The sequence below is a fragment of the Sturnira hondurensis genome, unplaced genomic scaffold (assembly GCF_014824575.4).
Source record: "Sturnira hondurensis isolate 20B ecotype Veracruz unplaced genomic scaffold, ASM1482457v3 Scaffold0013931, whole genome shotgun sequence".
Lineage (NCBI taxonomy): Eukaryota > Metazoa > Chordata > Mammalia > Chiroptera > Phyllostomidae > Sturnira > Sturnira hondurensis.
This window is the reverse complement of record NW_028086562.1, coordinates 1670980-1695125: the sequence shown is the minus strand read 5'-3', so window position 1 is coordinate 1695125 and position 24146 is coordinate 1670980. Positions and strand designations below refer to the sequence as shown.

Sequence of the window (24146 nt, the reverse complement as noted above, 5' to 3'; positions counted from 1 at the left end):
CGGTCTTTGTGTGCTGCAGCGGCGAAGCCTGAGACTACAACTCCCACAGTGCCCAGCGCCCGCCACCGCGCCACGCCCCCTCCCTATCGGCTTTCCGTCCCCCTCAGACTACATTTCCCGACAGGCCCCGCGGATCTCCCGCCCTCCCTCCTGAGACACGAGCCGAACTGGGCGTCAGGTCGGGGAGCCGGTCGGGTTCCCGCTCGCCGCCGCCGCCGCCGCCCCCCCCGCCCCCGCAGTGACTCTCCCGCCTCTCCCGCTGCGGGAGCTGCATTGCTAACTCTGCTCGGCGGTGGAGTCGCTGGCCCGGGAGCACAGAGTTCTGGACGCGACGCGTCGAGCCGAGCCCCCCATCACCTCTAGCCGGGGCGACCCCTCCCCGGTCCGCCCCAGTCCTAGGAGGCCGCCAGAGCCCCCAGCCCCGAGAGACTCCACCGTTCGGTGGCGGCATTCCGGCCCCTGCACTCCCACAGCCGCCGCCCCCCACCCTGAACATGGACTCCGACTCCTGCGCCGCCGCCTTCCACCCTGAGGTGAGTGAGACCTGCTCTCGGTTCGCCCCCGACCACCCCCATCCCTCTCCTTCGTTCCCGGGAGCCGGACCCCCGCTATCGAGCTCCACCCTCCCCTCCCCCAGCTTTTCGCCGTCGGCCCCCCCCCCGTTCCCAACCCCGCCCCCCACTGGGGCCCGCGCCCGGTCCTCCCTGCCGGCCCTTGCTTCGGCGTCTCTTCCACGGGCGTCAGCGCCGACCCTTCCCGGGCCTCGGTAGCCTCGGGACCTGTCCTTGCTCCCGGCTCGGCCTCGCCTGCCTCATTCACCCCTTCCCCGCCCCCGGGGACTCGGGCCGTGGGCCGCCGCCCCGAGCTTGCTGCTCGGAGGAATCCCCCCGCCCCCCTCCCGGAGGGGTTCGTGGCCCCCTTCGGACGTAGACTCTGCTCGGCGCGCCCCCGCCGGCTTCCCTAATCCCCAGGCCCAGTGGCCCGCGCCCCGCCCCCTGACTCCCGCGCGGCCCCCGCCCCTCCGGCTTGGGGGAGCCTTGTCTTTCGGGGTTCTCACCAGAGCTGGGGCCCCAGCCGAGTCCCCCCCTCCCGAGCGCTCTCATCCCTCTCCGGGGCCCCCGCCCCCCGCCCGCGGGATTTGCTCGCCCCGCCTCCCATTCCTCCTTCCGGGGATCGGCTCTCGGTTCTCCCGGTTGGCGCCCCTGACGCGGTCCCCTCTCCCCGCTTGAGGCCCGGGGTTCGGGATGCGGGTCGGGCCGCCGGAGGCAGTGCTGGGTATCTCCCGCCAAGCTGACGCCTTTGGGGTTCCCGGGCTCTACCAGCCCCGGAGCCCATATCTAGCCGGCTTCTCGCGCCCCCTCCCCAGCGGCAAGGGCCCCGCACCTTCCGGGGCCGAGTGTCGGCGGGGGGCGGCTTCCGCGGGAGGGTGGGAGGGGGCCGTACCGCCATCTGCTTTTCCTAAAGTCGGCGGGGCAGGCAGGGCGGACAGGGTGGGGGCGGTGCACGTCCCCCAGCCCGCGCCGGAGGGCGCTGCCGCCTGCCACACGGCGTCCCGGCCCCTGACCCACTTCCCCGCCGAAATAGTTGTTCTTCCCGAGAGTTTGAGGGCCAAGGGCTGCGGCCCTCCCACCGCAGCTGGAGGGAGGGCGGTCAGTGGTTCCTGGGGTGGGGGAGAGGGAGGATCTTCTGGCTTCCTGCACCGGGTCCCGAGCCGAGCCTGTGCTCCGCTAATTTGCGTGCCTCTCGGGGTCCGGTGGTGGAGGGGTTGGGGGAGAAGGTGGTTCGAAGGAACCAAGTTGAAAAAATACGGAGCGGCGCTCTTGGAAGGAAGCCTGCAGGCAGCACGGTCGCGCAGCGCCACTTTCTCGGCCCTGCCCTGGGGTGGGGTATGCTCAGGAGTCCACTCCCAATCCCCACCCCCCCACCCCCCTTCACCTTAACGAGGCACTGGGCCCCTAGGCTCTGTAAATGCCACCTCAGCACCTAAAGATGGGGTTGGGGTGGGTGATGAAATGCTTAAAGAAAGTCTCAGTAGATACATTAGTCACATAAACCAGAATAAAGTGCAGTTGTTTTGCTCAGTAGGAAATAAAGGCTTTTTCTCTTTGCGCTGCTCTTCTTTTCAGGAGAAAGTCCATTTTTGTTGAGGGTATTTCTAGCTTGAATGGGGATACAACTCACAAGCCAAAACCACTAGTATTTTATCTTCAACGTGCAAATAAGACTAGCAGGGAAGTTTCTGGTTTATTCTCTCAGTCGAGAAACATTTGGGCGCTCGGCCCCTGGGTGTTGGAGCAGTAGAAGGACCAGAAGGAAGCTCCTCCTCTGAGGCCCCGTGGTGGGGCCTAGGGTGCCTTCCACGGGCAGCCAGGCTGGGGAGGGGTCAGGCCTGAGGATCTGAAGAGGATGAGAAATGGTTGACTTTTGACATCACTAAGTGCTTCAGATATAGCTGCAGGAGCACTGTTTTCAAAATGGAAAATCTGTAGCAAAAAAAGTAGTTATTAGAGCTGATAGGCCTGTAGCAGCAAATAGATAATGCCAGAAAAAGCCTGTGTGTGCTAAGAAGTAGGCTTCTGCACGAGCTTTTATCTCCTAACCAGCTTCCCAGTATTCTTGGCATAATGTCTTGACACCCCGCTCTCAGCCTTCTGAATGCAGTGTTGTTTCTTGACCTCCCGTATCTTGTCGGAGTGTTTGTAAATCTCGTGGCGTGGTTTTGAGTGGCAGTAACACAAGCTCGGGCTTGCCTGGTTTGTCTCTGCGGTTCCACCTGCAAGTGTCTGCTTTCAAACACGCCCCTTTCTGGTCTCCTGACAGGAGTACTCCCCCGGCTACAAGAGGCGCAGGACCGTGGAGGACTTCAACAAATTCTGCACCTTTGTCTTGGCCTATGCGGGCTACATCCCTTATCCGAAGGAGGTAATGAGTCCTCTTCAGCACTCGCGAGTCCTTTCTTGCTGGCGGGGAGACCGGGTGTCTGGCAAGGAGGCCGTGCGGAAGGGGTTGTGCGGGAGGACTTCAGACTGTAGTTGAGCAGAAGTCTTCTTGGACACGTAGACCAGCCTGGGAAATGGTTCCTCAGACTCTGGTGGGAAATAAGATGAAAGCTTGTCTAGAAATGATTAGTAAACTCTCAGAGTTGGCTTGAAAATTACTATTTGTTATCTGCCTGCTCTTTAAAAATTTTTATTTTTCAGTTACAGTTTATATTCAGTATGATTTTTTGTTAGTTGCAGCGTGCAGCACAGTGGTTAGGCAGTCACACGCCTTACACAGTGTTGCTCCCAAGTGTCCAGTGCCCACCTGGCACTGCGCAGAGTCCCGCAGCGTTAGTGCCCACACTCCCTGTTCTGCCTGCGCTCCGTGGCGGGTGTTTACTGAGTGCTGTCTACAGCCAGCCACTGTTTTTGGCATTTATAATGGGACGAGGTAGGTGGTATTGTTTGTCCCCATTTAAAGACTTTGTTTATTTTTTAGAGAAAGGGGAAGGGAGAAAGAAAGAAGGAGAGAAACATCATTGTGTGGTTGCCTCTCACGTGCCCCCTGCTGGGGACCTGGCCCGCAACCTAGGCATGTGCCCTGAGTGGGAATTGAACCTGTGACCTTCTGGTTTGCAGGCCAGCACTGAATCCATTGAGCCCCAGTTAGGGCTGTTTGTTCTCATTTTCATACTGAGGACCTGAGCACAGATAGGGAACCCCTTGCCCTGGAGCACAGGCTAATGAGTGGTGGGACCGGGGTTCAGCCAGACGGCTACTTGTCTGGAGGGCAGCCTCCTGGTTGCTGTGCATACATTACAGAATCATCAGGGACCGTGGCCAAAATCTCACATAGTTCCAGGGGTGGTTTTTTGCCAAGACATGGGCAGAACTGTAGACCAGCACCGCCTTGGTCCTCAATCTTCAGAGGCCTCGTTCGCTCTGACTGAGGCTAAAAAGAAGGGTCCCGAAGTTTGTGGGGCCACGTGCCAGCCAGCCTCGGCGTAGCCTCTGCCCTGCTGCCCGGTGGGCCGGGCCTGCTCTGTGCCACGCAGACTGTTGTCGCTGGAAATGAAGTGCTCGGGGGTCTGCAGGGGCCGGACTGTAGCACGCTCACTGCTTTAGGGCAATGATTGCCTGCTTTGATTTTTGTAATATTTTGGGGTATGTCTTGTTTTTTTAAAAAGCATTGGGAAATTCTCAAAACTAACTTCAATTCACTTAATTGAAAAAACCCATCCTGTGAGAGGACGCACGGGGGAGGTGTCACAGCTGGAGAGTGTGTCTTCACTCCTTTCAGAGATTGACTGAGCGTCAGCCAGGTTCCCGGGGTTCAGTCAGGGCAGGAGGTCGCCTCAGGGGTCCCCCTTCTCTCTGGAAGGTCGCACTGTCGTACAGGTGCCGCTGTTCCTAAAGAGTGATGCTGACGAGAGGTGGGAGGCTTCGGTTCTGAGGGTGTGTGTCTGCAGGCCCGGTGCGGCCAGGGGAGTTCTGCCTGGGGTCAGCTCTTGTTGCTGGGGACTGGGCGGGATCGTGGGCGCCCACCACCTCTGCCTCTGCCCTTTCAGGAGCTCCCTTTGCGCAGCAGCCCGAGCCCTGCCAACAGCACGGCGGGCACCATTGACAGCGACGGCTGGGACGCCGGCCTCACTGACATCTCGTCCACCGTGCCCTTGCCCGTCTCCGACCGCTGCTTCGGCCACCTGCAGCCCGCCCTCCTGCAGCGAGCCAAGCCCAGCAACTTCCTGCTGGACAGAAAGAAGACTGACAAGCTGAAGAAAAAGAAGAAGAGGAAGCGAAGGGACAGCGACATGCCTGTGAAGGAGGGGTACATGGGCAGTCTGCTGAAGCTGGAACCCTCCGACCCGTATGTGGAGGCCCCCACAAGCCCCGCCATGCAGGGTATCCCCCAGGCCCCTGGCGATCCCTGCTCGGGCTGGGACTCCGATACTCCTTCCAGCGGGTCCTGTGCCGCCGTGTCACCTGACCAGGTCAAAGAAATAAAGACTGAAGGCAAGCGGACTGTCGTCCGGCAGGGGAAGCAGGTGGTGTTCCGCGACGAGGACAGCACCGGCAACGATGAGGACATCATGGTGGACTCAGGTGGGGGCCAGAGGGATGGCCGCACTGTCGGCTGGTGGGCGGAAGGGGGCGACTGGGAGCAGGAGTCTGGGAGCTGTCGCTTCCTCAGAGTGTGCCCACCACCTCTGAGGAGGAGGGCGGGAGAAGGTGCATACTGGCGTGTTGGGGAGTGGGGCTGATTGCAGCCAGAGGGACTGAGCTTCCCAGGCAGACCTTACCATGTAAGAACAATGCAGCCCCTAAGGCCACGCACCATGATGAGCCGCGGGACCACAGGTTTTGGAGTCCTGCGCGCTTACTACGTGAGGTTTGAGGGAGGGAAGTAGCTCCCTTAAGTGAGAGTCCGAAACCTCTTCAGTTGCTGCGACTCGGCTGCTCTGCTCCGCTGGAGGGCGGCTTTGCTGATGGAGAGGAGTTCCCAGTGCAGGGGGTCACGAGGCGGTTTTCCTTCCCCTTATGTGTTTCTCTCCTTTCAGACGACGACTCGTGGGACCTCGTCACCTGCTTCTGCATGAAGCCATTTGCCGGACGCCCGATGATCGAGTGTAATGAGTGCCATACTTGGATTCACCTGTCCTGTGCCAAAATCCGGAAATCCAATGTTCCGGAAGTGTTTGTCTGTCAAAAGTGCCGGGACTCCAAGTTCGACATCCGCCGTTCCAACCGTTCCCGAATGGGCTCTCGGAAGCTTTTTCTGGACTGACTGCTGGCGAGGGAGGAGACTGTGGGTGAAGCATCGGAAGGGATGGTGGGCTTTTTGGCCCTTTTCTAAGTTGAGCACAGAACTCTCAGCTCTGGTGCAGGCAGACCCCTGCCATTCAGGTGCCTAAGCAAAAGGACAGGCTGTCCGAGGTATAATCTGTACATAGCCGGTAACTGAATAAAGTCCTCGCAGGCCAAAGCCGCTGCTAGAGCTGCGTCCTCTGCGCTGGAGGCGGGCTCAGCGCTCCGGTGCAGTGGGTTTGCTTCCGCTGAAGAGGAAGGTCCATGGTAGTCGTGAATTTGTGCTATTGTTAAACTCCCCCCGACTAGAATAAGTGCTGTTACTCCTGCTTCCGCTGTGTTGGGGACAAATGTTTCCTCGGCCCGTGAACAAACAGCCATACGTGCAAAGTTTTTCTCAAGTGTAAGTCTTTGACCGTAAATGTCTGTACAGCAACCATCAAAGCTGCCCCTCCCCCAGTGGCTCTTTCTCCCCACTGCCTCGCTGCTGCCTCTGTCCCCAGGGGCTGCCTGCTGGACTCCTGTCTGCCTCTGAGAGGAGCTGGGGGCGTGGGCAAGCTGCTGATCCTTAGGTTCCTTCTGTTCATTACCGAGGAGAGTGTGTGGCCGCCTCACTGTAGAAAGAGGGCTGCTTGGGGGGTGGAAGTGGCCCATGTTCGTAACTCAAGTTTCCTGTTTTGCACGATGTAAAACTCCTGTCTATTTGCACGATGTAGCCAGAAGTATTGGCAGATTTCTGCCTGGGCGCCCTTTCCCTCCACTTGGCCTGTGGGAGCCTGTGGTTGCCCAGGCACAGGGGCACTTGGGGTCCTTCCTCATCTCTTCCCCTTACCTTGTTCCCAGTAGCAGCATAAAAGTTAGGCAGACACTCGGGAAGGGCGTTCCTGTGCTTAATGGGTAAAGGAAAATGGGAGATTCTTAGTGTCCCCGACTACAGGTTGGCCTGCTGGTTCCACAGGCCAAGGTTAGGACTCAAAGCCTTTTTGGTGAGTGAGATGGTAACACTGGCCTCCAGTTACATGCCATTGAACTGTGCAGAGTTGCTCGCATCTGGACTGGGGAGACCCCAGGGGCCCAGTTCCGGAGAAGCCTGGGAGTCTGTCCCGGAGCCTCGCCAGGCTCTGCGCCAGTGAGCCCTGGGGCACTGGTGGTTCTGGGGCTCCAACGGGGAGGGCTTCACCTTTGTCCCAGACCGATGGTGTTTTAGCAGCTCCAATACGTGTTCTCAGAGTTTTTTTTTTTTTAATGGATGGGTGTGTTTTCATGAACATTGTTTCTTGTAAAAGCATGAAGAGGGAAGAATGCCCAAGTTGCTCATGTGTGTTTACAGCCGGAGGGAGCCCAGTCTCCCTGTTGGGGGGCTTCTCCACAGGGCACCCTGTGCCGGCCAGCAGTGGGCTCCCTCTACCTTATCTCACTGAAGCACCTGGGGTTTGAGCTGTAACTGGCTAAGCAGAGCCTGTATTTTGTCCTGGTGTCATTCATGTGTGACCAGCCAACTGCCTTTTTTGTGTTTAATTCTGTTGCTTTTATTAACACAAAACTAGACGTAGCTTTTGAAACCCAGTTTATTGTAGAGACCCCCAAGGGAGAAGCCCAGCTGTAGAAAGAGCAGTAAGCTGGGTCAGAAACGAACTGGTCCTCAGAGCTGACTGTGGCTCTGACCAGGGCAGCTGTGCAAAAGTCGGGGGAGGAATTTGCCAAAGATCTGCCCCAGGACATTGCCTGTCCAGTGTCTCCAACCATGAGAGTGGCCCAAGTTCCAAAGTGTTTCTTTTAAAGTCCACAGAGTTTTAAAAGTGCATGTAAGAGTATGTGTGGTTTTACAGCGGATGGCCAGCGCTGGCAGTTGCTCTGTGACGTGCTCTCAGGTTTGATGCCTTGTGACCCCTGGAAGGCTTTGACACTCATCTCTGTTTCTTTTCCTTTCTGTTCTGATGGCTGTGTCCCTGTGGGCGGTGTCTAAGGAGTCTGGACATCACGGTTTTGTGTTGGTTGAGCCAGCAGCTGCAATCAGCTTTATGCAAATTAGGCATGGCCCATCTAGGGGCTCCTGGTTGGTGGCTGATGGAGTGAGGGGAGGGAAAAGGTGTCACCCCAAAAGTACGCCCCTCTCATTGGCTTTGGCCAGGCCAGACACTTAACATCGTTTACGTGGTTCTGTGTAATTATAAAGTTTATGTGTAAAAACGAAGCTGTTTCTGTGAAACTGTATATTTTGTAAATAAAGATATTGCTACTTTGAGGTTCATGTCTACCTTCAGGTGTTTGTGTTCTGTACCCAAGGACGACTGTGTTCTCCCCTCACCACATCCCCAAACCATGATTATAAGGGAACACTTGGGAAGTTCAAGTCCGAGTCTGGTTTAGCAGGATGAAAAACACCCCCAGCCCTTAATCTATTTTTCTAGTAAATTATTCAGAAGCAAACCATTGTATGAATAGACAGGAATAGCTTTCACAATTTCTTCATCAAATTGAGCTTAAACCCCACTGGGGGGTTACCCTGCTCTGTAAAAGCCGCGGCCTCTGAGGTTCTGCAGGCAGGTCTGGGGTCTCCTGGTGTATCAGCCCCTTTACAGCTGGGGTTTGCAGTGCCAGTTTGTTCCCCCATCTGTGTCTGCCTCACCCCAATCTGGGGCTGCCTAGTTCCAGATGCCAAAATCTGTGTCTCAGCACCTAAAATTTTGAAAATACTGGCCAAGTTGGGCACTAGGCCTTTCTCTGGTTTCCAGTTGTCCAGCGCTGTTTCTGGATGTAAGTTGGGGGGACCCCAAAACGAGGTGAAGGCGCTGGGCTTCAGCGAACTGGGGCAAAACCCTGCAGTCCTTCCATACTCCGTGCGACATGGGTGGCGGGCACAGCAGGGCACAGCGCGGGGAGTTGACCAGGAGCACAACCAGGCTCTCTAGCACCTCCCAGCAACCCCACGCCTTCTCGCCCATAGGACCCGCCCTGAGCGATAGGCCACGCCCACCCACACCGACCAGTCCTGCCTCTGGCCTCCCTGCGCCCAAAGACCTCGCCACCGCCATCTTTGTTAGGGGCAGCGGGGCCTTGGGTGTGGAGATGCCCAAATCATGCGCAGCCCGGCAGTGTTGCAACCGCTACAGCAACCGCAGGAAGCAGCTCACCTTCCACCGGTGAGGGGCGGGGACACCGGGGGTCCAGGGGCTTGGCTGCTGGGCCCGTCTCGCCCGGGCCCGGGGGCCCCACTGAGCCTGAGGCCTGGGGTGCTGGGTGGACCGGGACGCCAGGGTCGGTGCCCCGCTGCCTCGGAGGCAGGGTGGCCTGCGGGCCGGCGACTGGCGCAGTCAAGGGCCCAGGACCCCGCATCGCCTCGGGCAGCCTGGGCGCACGGGAATGTGGTCGGAACGCTTGGCACGCAGCCTTGCGGCAGCCTGGGCGCACGGGAATGTGGTCGGAACGCTTGGCACGCAGCCTCGCGCCAACCTGTCGCGGAAGGCCGAGGGCGGGCCTGATGCGAGCCCAGGTCTATCCAGGTGGTACCTCCGCAGCCCTTGGCACCCGCTGCAGTAATTTGGGCGGTCGTACTCTCCATGTCCTGGGGACTTGATGCCGCTCACAGCCGCAGCCCGGAACGCCGTAGGTGTTCACTATGAAGCTGGTGCCGCCTTAGTTTGGGGTGCCTCCTGCCCGTGCAGAGCCATGAGCAGGCCCCGCATCCGGAAGGAGGAAGGCTGGAAGGCGGGAGTGAGAACGTCCTGGGTGTGTGTGGGACGCCGATTTGGCGGGAGTCCGCGGGGGTGGGGAGTGGTGGTGGTGGAGCCCTGGGCAGGGCCTGGCCCTTGAACAGGTAGGTCCCTGCCAGCGAGCCCGTCCTCACACGCCCGCTTCTGTTCCTTTACAGCTGGGCTCCAAAGGGCTTCTGCACTCGCCTTTATTTCTATTACCACTTGCTGTTTCAAAGTAAATGCTCTTCTTGAAATATAACACATATTCGCTCTCAGGCTCATTGCTATCAGACTCTTGCCCCCACCACTTCCACAAACGAGCTCCGTCACATCCCCAGTGGCCCAGATCCCCAGGAAAGTGCACAAATCACAGGTACACAGCTCAACCAAGTTAAAGTAAATGAACACCCTGGGTGACTCGGGGATTCAGCCCATCGCCAGTCCCCAGGAGGCCCCCAACAGCACCCCTCTCTTGTCCCTTATCTTCCCACATCCCCTGGGGTAACCCACACCCACCCTGCCTTTTCTCAGGGATTGCTCTGGCCCGTGTTGAACTTTTGGAATGGACTCACACAGTGCACTTTCCTCCTGTTTTTTTTCCCTCACCACTATGTTTGTGTCATCAATAGAAATGTCCACACCTGTAGAGAACTGTATAGGCTTCAGATTTCTTTCATGCATGTGAAACTAAGGTGGGGATGCAAAGATCATGGGAGGGTGGGAGACAGCAAGGCGGGGATCTGCCTGTGGGAGAGTTAACATAGATGCAGAGAGACAAGGCAAAGACAAACCTTTGCTCAAGAAGTTGCAGGCCTGGGGCGTGAGGACCCAGCATGACCTGCCTAGTTAGGAATTTATGATCAGGTCACCCTGGGAGGCTGCTTTCCATTGAACCCCCTGTTTTTGTCCACAATTGTGAGTCACTTTTGTTTCATTCAGTGGCAGTTCATTCCTTTTCGTTGCTGCGTCATATTCTGTTGACCGCGCAAACCAGAATTGATTTGTTGTGGATTCGACGGGCATTTGGGTGCCCCTGTGTTCTGGCCGTAGCAAGCACATGGCTGGACATTTTTGCTGGCATGTTGACCGGGATCCATTTGTATGTTTCTGTCAGGTGCACACCTGAGGGCGGAGTTGCGTTCAATTCGCTCTCAAGCTCATTGCTATCGGACTCTTGCCCCCACCACTTCCACAAATGAGCTGTCACATCCCCAGTGGCCCATATGATGGCAAATGCAGGGTCTCATTGCAGAATCAGGTGATCTCTGCGGCATTTGACACAAGTGACTTTTGACGCTTTGAGACACTCACTTCTAGGACGCTACTCGGCCTTTTCCTTGGTCACAGTGTCCCTTCTCAGCCTCGTTTGCTGGATCCTCGTTTCCACACTAGACGCTGGAGCACTTTGGGGTGGGGTCGTGGGGGCCGTGGCATGCACCGTCCCTGCCCACACCGCTCCGCAGGGCGCCGACTGCACCCAGGACTTTGTCACCCTTGAGGTGGGGTGGCCCCCCAACATGGCTGTCTCCAGACGTGTGTCCAGCTGCCACCCAGTTCAGCATGTGGACGTCTGAAAGGCACCTCATATTTAACAGCTAATGTGTAAAACCAAAGTTCCCAGGTCCCAGAGCTGCCCCTCCTACTGCCTCCTTCCATTTTAATGTGTGACTCTTCTCTATTTCATGGCCCACAGGCAGCCCTTGTTGCATGGCTTTTGAAATACATCCCGATCTGCCCATTCATTCCCTCCTCCTGCTGACACCCCAGGCACCTTGTGCCTTCCCGCAGCAGCCCGGGTGGGCTCGGTTGTTCCTCCCCATCCCCCTACCCCTGTCCACAGACTCCAGGGAGCCCCCCATCTGCCTGAGACCCACGTCCTTCAGTCCCTACTCCTCTTGCTCCGTTTCAGCCAACACCTGCCTCGATCACTACTCAGACATGCCGGGCACATGCCTGTCACCAATCTCCCTTTGTTTTTTAACCTTGGCTGTTTGATTTTTTAAGATTTATTGACTTTTGCCCTGGCTGGCGTAGCTCAGTGGATTGAGCACAGGCCTGCGAACCAGATGATCGCCGTTCGATTCCCAGTCAGAGCACATGCCTGGGTTGCAGGCTGGTTCCTTGCAGGCTAACTACCAGCAGGGGACGCACGAAAGGCAACCATACACTGATGTTTCTCTCCCTCTCTCCTTCCCCTCTAAAGATAAATAAATAAATAAATAAAATCTTTAAAGAGAGAGTTTAATCCAATCTTAAAAAAAAAGATTTATTGACTTTTAAGGGAGAGAGAAAGGGGGGAGGGAGGGACAGAGAGAGAGAAACACTGATCTGTTGTTCCATGCATCCGTGCACTCGTTGGTTGATTCCTGTATGTGCCCTGACGGGGGACTGAACCCACAACCTGCAACCGTGGCATATCAGGACATCATTCTAACCAACTGATCTGCCGGGCCAGGGCTGCTCTTCCTTCTGATACCCGCAGGGTCAGGCTCCCACTCAGCGACATCTCACAGGTGGCCTTTCCTGACCACATCCTGCTCTTCATTCCTACACAGTCTTCATCTGTCTGGCTTGCTGTCCGTCTGCCCTGTCTAGAATGTGGGCTTGATGAAGGTGGGGCTGTCTTACTTCCACCCCCCACCCCCCCCCCGGCACCCTTAACAGGCCTGGTACTTGGTGGGCTCCCGAGGGGACGAGTGAAGGCTTACTTGGTACGTGTAGCTTCGGAAACAGCTCTTAGGGCAAGCTCATGGTCTCGTTTTCTGCTAAGGATGCCTTACCTTCCAGAAGTTGGATGCGGTTGAACAGAGAGAGGTTCCCGGATTATCCACGCCCTCCAGAATACCGTGTGATGGTGTGAAAATGCCGGGAAGCTCGGAAGTGCTGAATTCAGCCTCACTCTTGCACGCTCTATGCTTGCCCCTCAGGTTCCCGTTCAGCCGGCCCGAGCTCCTGAAGGAGTGGGTGCTGAACATCGGTCGGGGCAACTTTGAGCCCAAGCAGCACACGGTCATCTGCTCAGAGCACTTCCGCCCGGAGTGCTTCAGTGCCTTTGGAAACCGCAAGAACCTGAAGCACAACGCGGTGCCCACAGTGTTCGCCTTCCAGGACGCCACGCAGGTGAACACACTTCTTTTCTCCGCAGAGCCGGGCTACTTGGCTCCACCCAGCAGCAGTGGGCGGGCGGGGGTGGCGCTGGCAGGGACGGAGGCTGCAGTGAGGGCAGTGCTGTCCAGCCTCCCGTAGGAGCCCAGCCAGCCCTGATGGCCACGACCTTCGGTTTAGGGGATCCCCAATGTAAAGCCAATTCAGAATGAGTCATGTTTCACAACTGGGTGCTGTTGAAGCAGCAATTGGCGAGTGTGGCAAGAGCCTGGCCCTTCCCGCGGCTCACTTTTGCCGGGTCTCAGGTGGGCTCGAGGCTGTGCAGCGAAGGCTTCCCAGCTGAAGGCAGCTGCTGAGCCTCATTCAGACCTCGTCCTCCTCCAGGGAGTCAGCTGGGGCTCGGACACCTCTGATGGAGAAGCCAGAGGCTGTGCCACTGCCATTCAGCAGGTCCCTGCTCAGGTCCCACTGTGCGCCCCATGTGCAGGCTGAGAGCGCTGTCCAACCCGAAAGGACGATGCGGGTGCAGCGCTGGAGGGAGGGTGTGGACAGTGCGGACAGGCCTGCAGTGGGGAGGGCTTTGGGTACCGCTGTTGGTTTTCGGGTGAGCTCAGTGTTGGGGCGGGGCTACAGAGGGCTCTACCTGGCTGGAAACCGTTCAAGGGCCGATGCCCTGGCACAGGTGAGTGTAGTTATGGCAGCCCGAGCTGCAGGTGAGTCAGTGATGAGAGGACCCCATAGAAGGGCTTTGTAGAGCCTGTGGGCAGAGAGGGCGGGAGCTCACCAAACCCCTGGGGACCCTCGCTGCCTGATTCCCAGGCGTGTGGCCCTGTGCACGTTGAATCTGATGCCCCGGTGGAGTGGACGTGTCTTGGTGGGGTGTGCAGGGCAGGCTCAGGAGGGAGCTTGTGGACCGCAGGTCGCTGAAGCACGAGGGGGGTTATATTGAACTTGGTAAATCTCAGAGGTGTACAGAGTCCCAGAGTGTGGGCCCCACCTGCTTGAACCTGGAAGGCAAAGAAGTGATGGGACGAACAGAAGGCAGGCGGACACCTGTTGCGAGTTTGATTTTACTGGGAAGGAGAGAAGAGGGAGCTGGTGGGGCCAGCAGTCCCAGGCCACGGGAAGAACAGGCGCCAGCTGCGAAGAGACAGGTGCGGCCTCTGCCTGCCATCTCTCCTTTGCCTAGTGATTTCGCTCAGAGATCCGTATGCAGGCAGCTGCCCCCTTTTCCAGGTCCACGTTCATGTTCATGATTCTGCAGGCAGGCCCGTTCCTCCCTCTCCTGCCTGCTGGGCTTTCTAGCACCTGCCCCCACCTGCTGCACGGTGGGTTCCCTGTTCTTGGTCTCCTTTCATTGCCTTGGTCCCCACACCTGAATGCTGCCTGGTGCATTCTGGGCTTGTTTGGCTGTTTTCTGTACTATGGAAGGCCATTTATTTTTATTTATACATATGTAAAATTTTATTGTGGGAGGAACGCTAAGAGACCTACCCTCAAAATAAAAAAAAAGCTTTATGTATTTTTAGAGGGGAAGAGAGGGAGAGAAACATCGATTGGTTGCCTCATACCCCCCTACTGGGGGCTTGGCCCACCACCCAGGCATGTGCCCCGAGACTGGGAATCAAGTGGCGACCTTGTGGTTCACAGGCAGCACTCGATCCACCGCGCCACTCCAGCCAGCTACCCTCAAACACTTGAACGCACAGTACGGTGCTGTGACCTGTAGGCACGATGTACAGCGGGCTCTCGGGGGTCACCGTTTTGCTTAACTGAAACTTCGTGCCCCCTGCTAGCAACCCCCCACCCCCATCAGTGCACATCTGTTAGTTTGGTCACTTTGATGCATTTGTGGCTGTCCCAGACGATCACAGTAACCCCTGGGGGCGCATTTCTGATCTTCGCCTTAGTGCTTGGGGGTGGCGGGCTCTGAGTCAGGTGTTTGCTACCATATGGCTGCAGCTGTGAGCAAAATTTGCGTCTAGGACAATGCCAGGCCCTGGGGTGATATTGCAAATTAGGTCCTTCGGCCCAAGATTTGGGACCATCTTTGTCGGGAAGATAACAGTGGGGGCAGGTGGGGCTGGGTCCGGCTTCAAGGCCCAGTTTAACTGGATAAACCTGGGCTGAGAATGGGGCCAAGTGTGAGGTTCTCGGGGTGCAGGTCTCTCTCACACCCCACCTGGGCCAAACCTTGGGCTGCCCATCCACAGTAGCTCTGTGTTTCTTGCAGCTGGTGACGGAGGACACAGACCCGGCCGTTGAGGGTGGAGATGCTGACTCTGAGAAGGAGAAGGTGAGTCTGCTGCGGTCAGTCTGCACTGGGACTAGTCTGAGCTGTGGCCAGTCCACGCTGTGGCCAGTCCACACTGCAGCCATGTCCTGCGTTTCTAGGTTCTCCCTGAGGAGGGGGCCAGGGACCATGGCCCAGGGGGGAAGACTGACTCTGCCATGGAAGTGCGGCAGCCGCCCCCCAGCACTAGAGCCCCTGTAGGACAGGTAAGCCCAGGCACCAAGGTGGCGTGTGGCAGGTTGGTGCTCGCAGGGGGCATTTGCCTCAAACGAAGGAAGATGGGTTCACAAACTGTGAGCACCACAGGGTGTGGCCCCAACTGCAGGCTTTCCCAGCAACAGGAAGAGCCCTGGTGTGGGCAGACGTGGGTCAGGTGAGCTGCGAGATGGGGCTCTGGGGCCTTCCCTCCTGTCCTTCCAGGGAAGAGCTTTGCCTCTGACACTGCTTACCCTCCACTCTCCTTCTGCAGGCATCGTCCCCAAGACCAGAAGCGGCTGAGACCCCTGCGCAGAGGGCTGGCCCCTCACATCCATCTGACCACAGCTACGCCCTTTTGGACTTAAACGCCTTGAAAAAGAAACTCTTTGTGGCACTGAAGGAAAATGAAAGGCTGCGGAAGCGCCTGAAGGCCCAGAGGCTGGTGATGCGGAGGATGTGCAGCCGCCTGCGAGCCCTCCGGGCCGGGCCACGGCAAGAGCCACGGAGCTGAGCCAGGCCGCTGGGCTTTCCCATCGGAGGCCCCGGAGACGAAGCCGCAGTTCTGGGGGTCTGGTCGTGAACCCTTCCGTCCTGCTGCTGACACTGAGTGGCAGAGAGGCATGCCAGGCCAGGGCCCTGGTGAGAAGCCCAGTGCGGCCTCAGGTGAAGTCTGGCATCAGGCCGTGAGGGGCTGGAGCCGTGAGCCTGAGAAACCCCTGGTCATCCAGGGGGTGACAGCCCTAGCTGTCCTCTCTCCACCAGCCAGTGTCCTTGGAACTATAGCCGCTGGGCTAAGGTGGCAGACACTCCCCCAGTGGGGCAGCTGGGTCCCAGGAGGGTCTGGGTGGGTGGGTTGGTCCCACCCACAGCAGAGGGGGGACAGCCAACTCTCAGGCAGCAACAGTGGCCCATCCGTAGCCTGGACAACTGGCTCTCTGGCCGAGACTGGCCTGTGTTCTAGGACGGCCTCTTCCTGGCCTCGTTTGATGGAACTACGGAATAAAGCGTCTTCCTACACTGCAGGCTTCCCTCCTTTCTTTAAAACCAAACATTAATTTGAGGGCATGGCCACAAAGAAAAGGTCTTTAGCTAAAATGAGAAACAGCTTGGCCTCCGAGATGCCTGACTCTGGACTCTTCCGCAGCTTCCAGCTACCTTGCAGCTGCACGTAGTTCAAACAGTGACGGGAAGGGAAGGGGTGGGGCGAGGCCTGAGGTGGGGGGGCATCTGCTTCACTGTGCTTCCTCCTGACACTGCACAGATGCACCGAGACACTGTCCCCGGCTTTCAGGAAAGGTTTATTGTGCTGAGTGCCTCCTGTACAGTCCATTTCAGGCCCAAGAGGGAACTGGTGCCTGCTAGAGCCACCAGCCGCGGAGGGAACAGGGCTGTGTCCGAGTTCGGACTCGTCCAACGCAGCACCAACTGCACAGTGCGCATTCAGGGCAGCAGCTTGGAGAACTTCTCACGTTACTACATTGCAGGAGGAGATAAATACTACAGGACTGGACCACCTGAGCTGTTTTTAAAAACAGGAGGGAGTGGCCATCAGTGATTCCGCTGGCACCAGCATGAGGGTGAAGCCTGCCGGGGGCTGCTGGAACCACTGTCTGTGGGGTCTCTGCTCATCCCAGCTGACAGCCCCGGCGGGTTGGGCCGGGCCAGGTGCGGGGAGCTGCAGTGCCACCTGCTGGCCACAAGTGAGCATGGCACTGGGCCCACTGCATGGCTTGAGGCGGGCCGTGGGTCCCCTTCTCCGACTCTTCATTCCAACTCTGCACTGTGGTGTCGCCACAGGAGGGCCAGGCCCAGCCGTGAGGGACATGGTGAGAAGGAAGGACACCCGCTTCTTCCCACAAGGACAGGGGTCCTGGAAGGAAGTGACCTATGACAGGGACGGTCCTGGGAACCAGTTACAATTCTCTGTCCCAAGCCAGGTGCCAGTGGAATGATCTGAGTTCTGGGAGGGAAAAAAGAACTAATTTCCAAAATCACTTATCAGATAAAAAGCAGATTTATAAACCCACACTCCTCTCCATATTTCATCAGGAAAAGGCGGTTTGCGGGAAGCTGACCACACGTGCTCACTTGGCCGGAGACCTCCGCTCTTCCCTCCTTTCCCCGTGCGGCCCAGGGCTCTGGGGAGCAGTTCCTGGCCCTGCGTGCGAGGCAGGGCGTTCCGCAAGGACCCCAAGACAGACCAGGAACTGCGGGGTGGCCGTGGCCAGCATGTGCTGAGGACCCTGGGAAGGGACCCCTGCCTCAGGGACACGATCCTTGGGGACAAAGACACAGCTGTGCCGTGGTTCTGGTCCTGGTGTGGCTGCTGCCCTCCGACCCACAGGCCCCAGGGAAGCGGGCTGTCTCTGTCCCTTCACATAATTGATTCGTGCCACCTTCTAGAGGAATAATGCAAAATAAACGTATCTTATGTCTGGGTTTTTCCCTGCTTCCAAATTTGTAGACTCCCAGGAAAAGATCTTTGCAGCCTCTTTAATCTGGTTTCTTAAGCAGCTTATCCGTCTGCATCAATCCTGTGGGCTGTAAGAGAAAAGACAGACTCAGCGGGGCTCGGCCCTCGGGCACCAGCGGCTGCCTGGCCAGGGAGGGCCCTGGAGCTGCACCCCTCAGGGCAGCACAACAGGGTCCCAGGCGACTGCAGAGGGCAGCTACTCACACTGCTTTGGTATCCTGAGTGCCTCACCGTCCTGCGCCATCACCTGGTGCAGGACGCCCCGGAACTGGTAAAGCACCTTCAGGTTCTTCTCTTCACCCACGCAGGGGTCGTAGAACCCGGGCAGCCCAGCCTGCAACAGACGGGTTCCGGCTCAAAACGGGACTCGAGGCGGCCGTTTCCCCAGCACGGCCAGCACCTGCTGCCCCAGGCAGGCGCAACGCCCTTTGCGGGGCCTTGACTTTCCCTCGGAAGAAGCACACTTTGCCACGTGAGGAGAAAGAAATGAACATTTGAAAAAGGAAGTCTATTCAGTCCTAGACTACTACCCTCTCAACAGAGCTCCCCCTGCCCCAGTGCACCCTCATCTTCACAGAAGCCCCACCAAGATGGAGACACTGCAAGGCTTCCCAGGCAGCCTGGCGCCACCGGGCTGAGCGAGTGTGAACTTTAATCTGACTGTTGATGTCTGTGCCCCAGGCTCCAGCGTGAGCCTCGGGTGTGCTAGGCCACCTCGCACGCCTGGAACAAGGGGAGAAGTAAGTGGCAGGCGTGTTCCATGAAGGCAGGATGTGTGTGTGTTTGCTGCGGTACCCAGCACATAGTAGGTGCGTAATAAACACTTGTGAGTGAATGAATGAGTGACACGTGGAGCAAACTGCTCCAGTGTGGACATCACTGAGGTGCCGGGCAGCATCCCGCATGGGGCAGGCTGGCAGCGTGAAGGGTTTCGCTGCGATGACATGGCCATTCCAAGGGGCTGTCCCCAGAAGCCTTGTCCATCTGACCCCTGTGGGGACCAGGTGCTGTACCTTGGAGGCCTCCGTGAGGATGAGCTTCGAGTCCTTCACCAGGCACTGCAGGGGCACGGTCACGTCAATCACCTTCACCTTCTCACTCTTCTTGCTCTTGTCGTTGACAAACTTCCCATACCAGGCGTTGACGATGATGAGGCCTGCGGGCGGCTGTCAGCAGGGGCAGGCCCCCAGCACCCTCGGCCCCGCCCCCCCGCCACTGGACTGCAGGAGCAGCGAGCTCCATGGAGACCCCCACGCCCGCCCTTTCCCAGGAGAGGCCATGCCTTCTCACCCATTCTGGATTCTTCTGCCTCGATGATCCTTCGGACAGATTCTTGCATCAACCGAACCTGCAAAGGATGAGGTCAGCGGCCACCAGGGCCCTCACCGGGCTCTGCCTCGCTGTTCAGAGCCACAGCAGAGCGCCTGGCGTCACTGCAGCCCTCCGCAAAGGACCTGACAGTGCCACCATTAACCTCGCATGTCTCCCGCACAAAGACAATTCTCTTAAGGGAAAGAAAAAAAGGAAAACACGCAGCACTATTTTTTAGAGTGAGAGAAGAGAGGAAGGGAAACATTGATGTGAGAGAGAAACACCAGCCGGCAGCCCCGACTGAACCTGTAGCCCAGACTCGTGCCATGACCAGGAATCAAACCCCGATCCTTTGGTTTGCGGGCCGATGCCCAACCCACTGACCCACACAGGCCAGGGCCCCACCACTTTCGAAATAACCTTGCAATGCCTTGTGAGGTTCACTGAATTTGGGAAGTGGGACTGATGTCCCAGTGTAGCATGCCAGTGGCAAGGTCAAGACCACAGTGACCAGGGTAACTGCAGGGGAAGACGTCTGAGCAAGGCTGAGGCCTGGAGTGAGTGTGTCCTGGAAGGAGGGGTGCAGTGTGTGCCCCGCCCACGGTGGGCNACCAGGAATCAAACCCCTATCGTTTGGTTTGCGGGCCGATGCCCAACCCACTGACCCACACAGGCCAGGGCCCCACCACTTTTGAAATAACCTTGCAATGCCTTGTGAGGTTCACTGAATTTGGGAAGTGGGACTGATGTCCCAGTGTAGCATGCCAGTGGCAAGGTCAAGACCACAGTGACCAGGGTAACTGCAGGGGAAGACGTCTGAGCAAGGCTGAGGCCTGGAGTGAGTGTGTCCTGGAAGGAGGGGTGCAGTGTGTGCCCCGCCCACGGTGGGCGCTCGGAAACGCACGCAGAGCACAGGACTCCCTGGCGACCCGACGCAGCACTTACCGCCGCTTCTGCCTCTTGCTTCTTCTGCAGGATGTTGGTGGCCGTGCTTTCCCTGTGCTTTTCCAGTTCCCTTGTGTGAGAAAAGCACAGCCACACGTTAGCATGGTCTCACCCTCGCTGGACCCGTGTCCATCAAACAGTCTGTGGGTCCGACGACATTCCTGGATCTGGAACTTGAAAAAATATTTCCCAGACAATCTCAAGCAAATCTGTTTGTCACAGGCCTGTACAGCTTTCCCTCGGTCCCTAGAGGGCTCTCCCCACCTCCTCAGTGCCGTGAGCAGGAAGCCACCGCCAGTCCCTTTGGAGAGAAGCCCCCACTGATAGGGCTCGGGGAGGTGGGAGGTCAGAGGAAGAGGAGAGACTCTGGGAGAGGCCACCCACCTTCCGGGATCATTATGGACTCTTCCAGGAAGGCCACCATGCCCATGAGAGCCGAGATACATGAGTACACTTTTCCCTGGGGAAAGCACAGGGATTGGGGCAGCACACGCCTGCCCCGTGGGAAGAAGACACACAGCACACCTTTGTTTCAAGGATCAAGCCTCCTGGGCAGTTAGGACCCTGAACTCCACGGATTCAAAGGCAGAAGGGGCCCCAAAGCAGAGTTCGCTCTTCCCCTCAGACTCCCTGGACTCGGCCATGTCCAACCCTTCCCAACCCACGGCACACACAGCTATTAAAATTCTATGGCACACCAAAACATTACGTATTTTTTTCTGACCTGACTAAAGAAATAGGTGTAATTTTGATTCGTGCACACTGGATGGCCACTGTTAAATTAGCTGGTGCCATTTTTTGGCTTATCTGACAGTCTAAGGGGAAAGAGGTTGTACCCCTGACTGACCAGTCAGGGGTTGCGTGTTTTACAAACGCGCACAGCACACCAGGTGGAAATGGCCGCCGGAGCCCCGTGATTTACGAAATGCGATCACTACGCCGTGACGGGTCACCCACAAAAGCTGCGGAGTAAGTTATGCTTCCACGACGTCTACAGCACGGCCAACGCGTGCCCCTTCTGTCGGGACTCAGACCCCATTTCTCCTGAACTCAGTGCCAGGAAAATAAACGGTTAGTATGAGAAACACACAAAACAGTACCCCGCCCCCACTGTTTATTTGTTGTTGCCCTGGTTTGAAGTCTCAGCAGTTCTGTGCGCTCATGCTGACCCTTCCGGAGAGTGGGGAGGATGACGAATGAAGGATGAGAGCGGCACCTCCAATGGAACAGCAACACCCACGGGGGCTGCCGTTGCCGCCTCCCCCACCTGAAAGGCACAGAGGCGTTCGTGCCGCCTGCGCCCGCGCGGGCTCACCTCTCCTTCTGAGCCCGGAGGTACGGCTTGATGAGGAGACGGTGCATCGCGAAGTAGACCACGAGGGGCCCCACGGTGGCGTAGAACACAGCGCTGGGGAGAAGCTGGTCCGTCAGGTGGATGGGGAAGAAGTACGTCTGACTGGCCCTGTTCAACCTGAAAACCAAACCAAACCAAACCAAACCTCCAAGATGAGGCGGGGGTCCAGGGACGGGGGATGGGGGGCCTCTCAGAGACACAGGACACCAGTCGGAAGGAGCCCTGGCCCGCTCACGGCCCACTCCCCGGTGCCGGTCCCCGCTCCGAACTAGCTGCTGCGTCTGATGTACAGAAGACAGGCCCCAGTCCTGCTGACCTCCGAGGGCAAAGCACCAGATCGACGCCCGACTAGAGCCAATGTGGCCTTAGAAGAGAGGAGGGGACATGCCTCCAGGGGTCCAGGAGACAGACCTATCTCAGTCCTCAGCNGTCGGAAGGAGCCCTGGCCCGCTCACGGCCCACTCCCCGGTGCCGGTCCCTGCTCAGAACTAGCTGCTGCGTCTGATGTACAGAAGACAGGCCCCAGTCCTGCTGACCTCCGAGGGCAAAGCACCAGATCGACGCCCGACTAGAGCCAATGTGGCCTTAGAAGAGAGGAGGGGACATGCCTCCAGGGGTCCAGGAGACAGACCTATCTCAGTCCTCAGCTGATCTGTTTGAAGGAAGCGTGTGAGGACACCACACTCAGAACCGCAGGCTGGACAGCAGCCGGGCCCTGCGGTTTCTGGTCGGACCGTCGTCCTCACTGTTACCTGCAGTCACGTCTGTCTCAGGTCTGAGGGCAGCGGAGGTCTCACAAAAGGCATACAGAGCACTGTCCGGTTTTCTGCATTCTAATCGCTTCCTGCCCCCTCCCAAACTGGGTCACCAACTAGGCATAGAGCCCTGTGGCTCGGGTCTGTTTTAAATACTTTTCCAATACAGATGTCACATGACACAGTCTGAACGGCATTCCTGTCCCCAGACCCATGTCCTCGCCAACTGTGCGGTGCCTGGGGGCACGGTTACTGGTGCTGCCTTCCTCGCCTGTGACCCGTCTCCGATGTGACTTACTTGACTTTGAGAGAAACTCCCTGGGGAACCCCGACGCTGACAGTTGCCCCGAGGACGCTGTGCCTGGAGATTTTCCTCTCGGCCCCGTACTCCACCACCGTCCCGAAGAAGCCCGCCCTGTGGGAGTGGGCGGCAGTGAGAGGACAGGGGCCTTGGGCTCCACCCACGGGCACAGCGCTGGGCCCGCCCCCGCGTCCCGCACAGCCCTCTGCGCCACTCGCAGCCCGTGAGCAGAACAGAGCCAGGACCCTGATGGTCCAGTTGGTCCCTTCGACCCCCAGTCCTGCGACCCCTGGACTGCACAGTAGCAACTCCCGCCACCTCTCGGCGGGAGGCGCTTGAGAAACATCTCACACGACAGATGAACGCGGATGGGCATCTTCCACCAACCGGCTCCACCACCAGAGACCCGCACTGGCTCCCCGTCAGCCAGGACTTACTTAAGGGACCCTTTCACGCGAGTCTGGTCGTCGTCCTGGAACTTGTGCTGGTAGCTGATCAGTGCAAAGGAGTGAGGGATTCCCAGCTGAGAAGACAGGGCGGGAACCGAGGTTGGAGGCCGGGCCCCGGGGCCCCCGAGCACACCGCATGGCAGGCCTCCCAGGCTGGGCCACAGTCTGGCGGCTGCACAAAGTGTGTGGAAACTTCCCTGCAGCCGATATTTAAACACTGGGAGACTGCACATAAAACCCAGTCTTCTGCCTTATCGTGTTAAAAAGAAAAAAAGTCTGCACCATTGAGCATGCAGTCCTTTATGCCAGCAGCTCCGGTGTCCCCGCCGGCCAGAGTGGCATCTGAGTGCTGGGCTCCACCAGGCTGCCCGCACCCTGGTTCTGTGGGCTCCTTCCACCAAAGACATGAAAAAGGCATGCGGCATTAGGATGACTGGACGCAGCTCCCCGGGAGCCCAAGAACCACGGCATGTCAACACCCGAGTGAGGGCGTGCACGGTCCCCACCTGCACGGCCATGGTGAAGTGGCTGGTTTTGGTGTCCCGGACGATGCTCGTGTTCATGGCCGACTGGAGGCCCCACCGCCACTGCAGGTAGCCCACAGTGTTCTTGTCCAGGTTGCGAGCCAGGACAGTGGTGAGGCCAGGCCGGACTCCGCGAGATGAAAACTGCAGAGCACAGTTGGTCGTCACGAAGCTGGGGGGGGCAGACAAAGAGTCCTGGATGACGCCTGGCTCTCAGCTGTTCCCGGCCCCATCCTCTCTGCTAAAACCCTACTCACATCCCTTCCCTCACCCCTGGGCCAGCTCCCGGCCCAGAAAGCAGGAGCCCAAGGCTCTATCCCAAGAGGAAGACAAGGGTAACTCGGCGGAATTGTTCCAGCAACTGCCCGGCTCACTTGCACTGCCCGTCCCGTCCATTCCCACTTCGGCTGCAACCAGAGAGGAACCTGCCAGAGGGCCAATCCTACCACAAGCCACAGTCAGTCACCGGGAGGCCCCTAAACTGGCCACACACTAGAATCACCTGCTGATCTAGAAAATGCTGCCCGCAGGCCCCTGCCCCGAGGAACTCTGGTCAGAGTGTGAAGAGCTCCCCAGGTGCTGAGGGGTGCAGTAGGGGGCTTGAGAACCCCCAGAGCCCACCCAGACCAATGCAGCCAGTATTTCCGGGTGGGGCCCAGGCATGAAAAGGCTGCCCACGGGGTTGGGATGGAAACCCACAGACTGAAGCCACTTGAAAAGCTGGTACAGGAAATCCTCAGTGTCCTTGATAGATCCTGTGGCTTTAAGTAACACGAAGTATGACAAAACCAACTTTCCCACAGGCTAGCTAATGTCAGCAGGAGTGAAGTTCCTGAGGCATCTCATCTGCTAGCAGTGAAACCAGGGTCAAGGCCACGCCTTCTCTTCTTGATGGCGCCTGTGGCACAGCTGACCATTCCCAGGAAAGGCCTCGGGAGCTGGTTTCCTGGGAGGCAG

At 58.0% G+C, this 24146-nt stretch overlaps 3 protein-coding genes across 4 annotated transcripts in view; 2 read left to right on the top strand and 1 right to left on the bottom strand.

The window, feature by feature from the left end:
* The first annotated feature begins 246 nt into the window (after positions 1-246).
* PHF13 (PHD finger protein 13) lies at positions 247-8032 on the top strand. The gene is made up of 4 exons (XM_037062059.1): positions 247-533; positions 2821-2922; positions 4550-5084; positions 5540-8032. The coding sequence occupies exons 1-4, from the start codon at positions 495-497 to the stop codon at positions 5764-5766; spliced, it is 903 nt and encodes a 300-aa protein (XP_036917954.1). The 5' UTR covers positions 247-494; the 3' UTR covers positions 5767-8032.
* A 721-nt stretch (positions 8033-8753) lies between these two features.
* THAP3 (THAP domain containing 3) lies at positions 8754-16094 on the top strand. 2 transcript variants are annotated; one of them, XM_037062060.1, is made up of 5 exons: positions 8757-8929; positions 12409-12601; positions 14820-14882; positions 14981-15085; positions 15349-16094. In XM_037062060.1, exons 1-5 carry the CDS (start codon positions 8856-8858, stop codon positions 15586-15588), a joined length of 675 nt encoding a protein of 224 aa, XP_036917955.1. In that variant the 5' UTR covers positions 8757-8855; the 3' UTR covers positions 15589-16094. The 2 variants fall into 2 exon arrangements, with proteins under 2 accessions (XP_036917956.1, XP_036917955.1); XM_037062061.1 differs by lacking the exon at positions 14981-15085 and having other exon boundaries at positions 8754-8929.
* A 265-nt stretch (positions 16095-16359) lies between these two features.
* Positions 16360-24146, bottom strand: part of DNAJC11 (DnaJ heat shock protein family (Hsp40) member C11) — a 52631-nt gene continuing 44844 nt past the window's right edge. The window contains exons 8-16 of the mRNA XM_037062058.1: positions 23172-23361; positions 22654-22739; positions 22214-22330; positions 21122-21277; positions 19807-19876; positions 18841-18898; positions 18564-18706; positions 17755-17884; positions 16360-17618 (exon numbers count right to left, since the gene is read on the bottom strand). Of these exons, the coding sequence (XP_036917953.1) occupies positions 17593-17618; positions 17755-17884; positions 18564-18706; positions 18841-18898; positions 19807-19876; positions 21122-21277; positions 22214-22330; positions 22654-22739; positions 23172-23361 (976 nt within the window). The 3' untranslated portion in view covers positions 16360-17592. The remainder of the gene's footprint in view (positions 17619-17754; positions 17885-18563; positions 18707-18840; positions 18899-19806; positions 19877-21121; positions 21278-22213; positions 22331-22653; positions 22740-23171; positions 23362-24146) is intronic.

Excerpts from the sequence above, each read along its gene's own strand:
- PHF13 (XM_037062059.1), top strand. The coding sequence starts at position 495 with ATGGACTCCGACTCCTGCGCCGCCGCCTTCCACCCTGAG. Across the intron at positions 534-2,820 it reads CCGCCGCCTTCCACCCTGAG|GAGTACTCCCCCGGCTACAA; the intron begins GTGAGTGAGACC and ends GTCTCCTGACAG. Across the intron at positions 2,923-4,549 it reads ACATCCCTTATCCGAAGGAG|GAGCTCCCTTTGCGCAGCAG; the intron begins GTAATGAGTCCT and ends CTGCCCTTTCAG.
- THAP3 (XM_037062060.1), top strand. The coding sequence starts at position 8,856 with ATGCCCAAATCATGCGCAGCCCGGCAGTGTTGCAACCGCTACAGCAAC. Across the intron at positions 14,883-14,980 it reads CTGACTCTGAGAAGGAGAAG|GTTCTCCCTGAGGAGGGGGC; the intron begins GTGAGTCTGCTG and ends CTGCGTTTCTAG. Across the intron at positions 15,086-15,348 it reads CTAGAGCCCCTGTAGGACAG|GCATCGTCCCCAAGACCAGA; the intron begins GTAAGCCCAGGC and ends CTCCTTCTGCAG.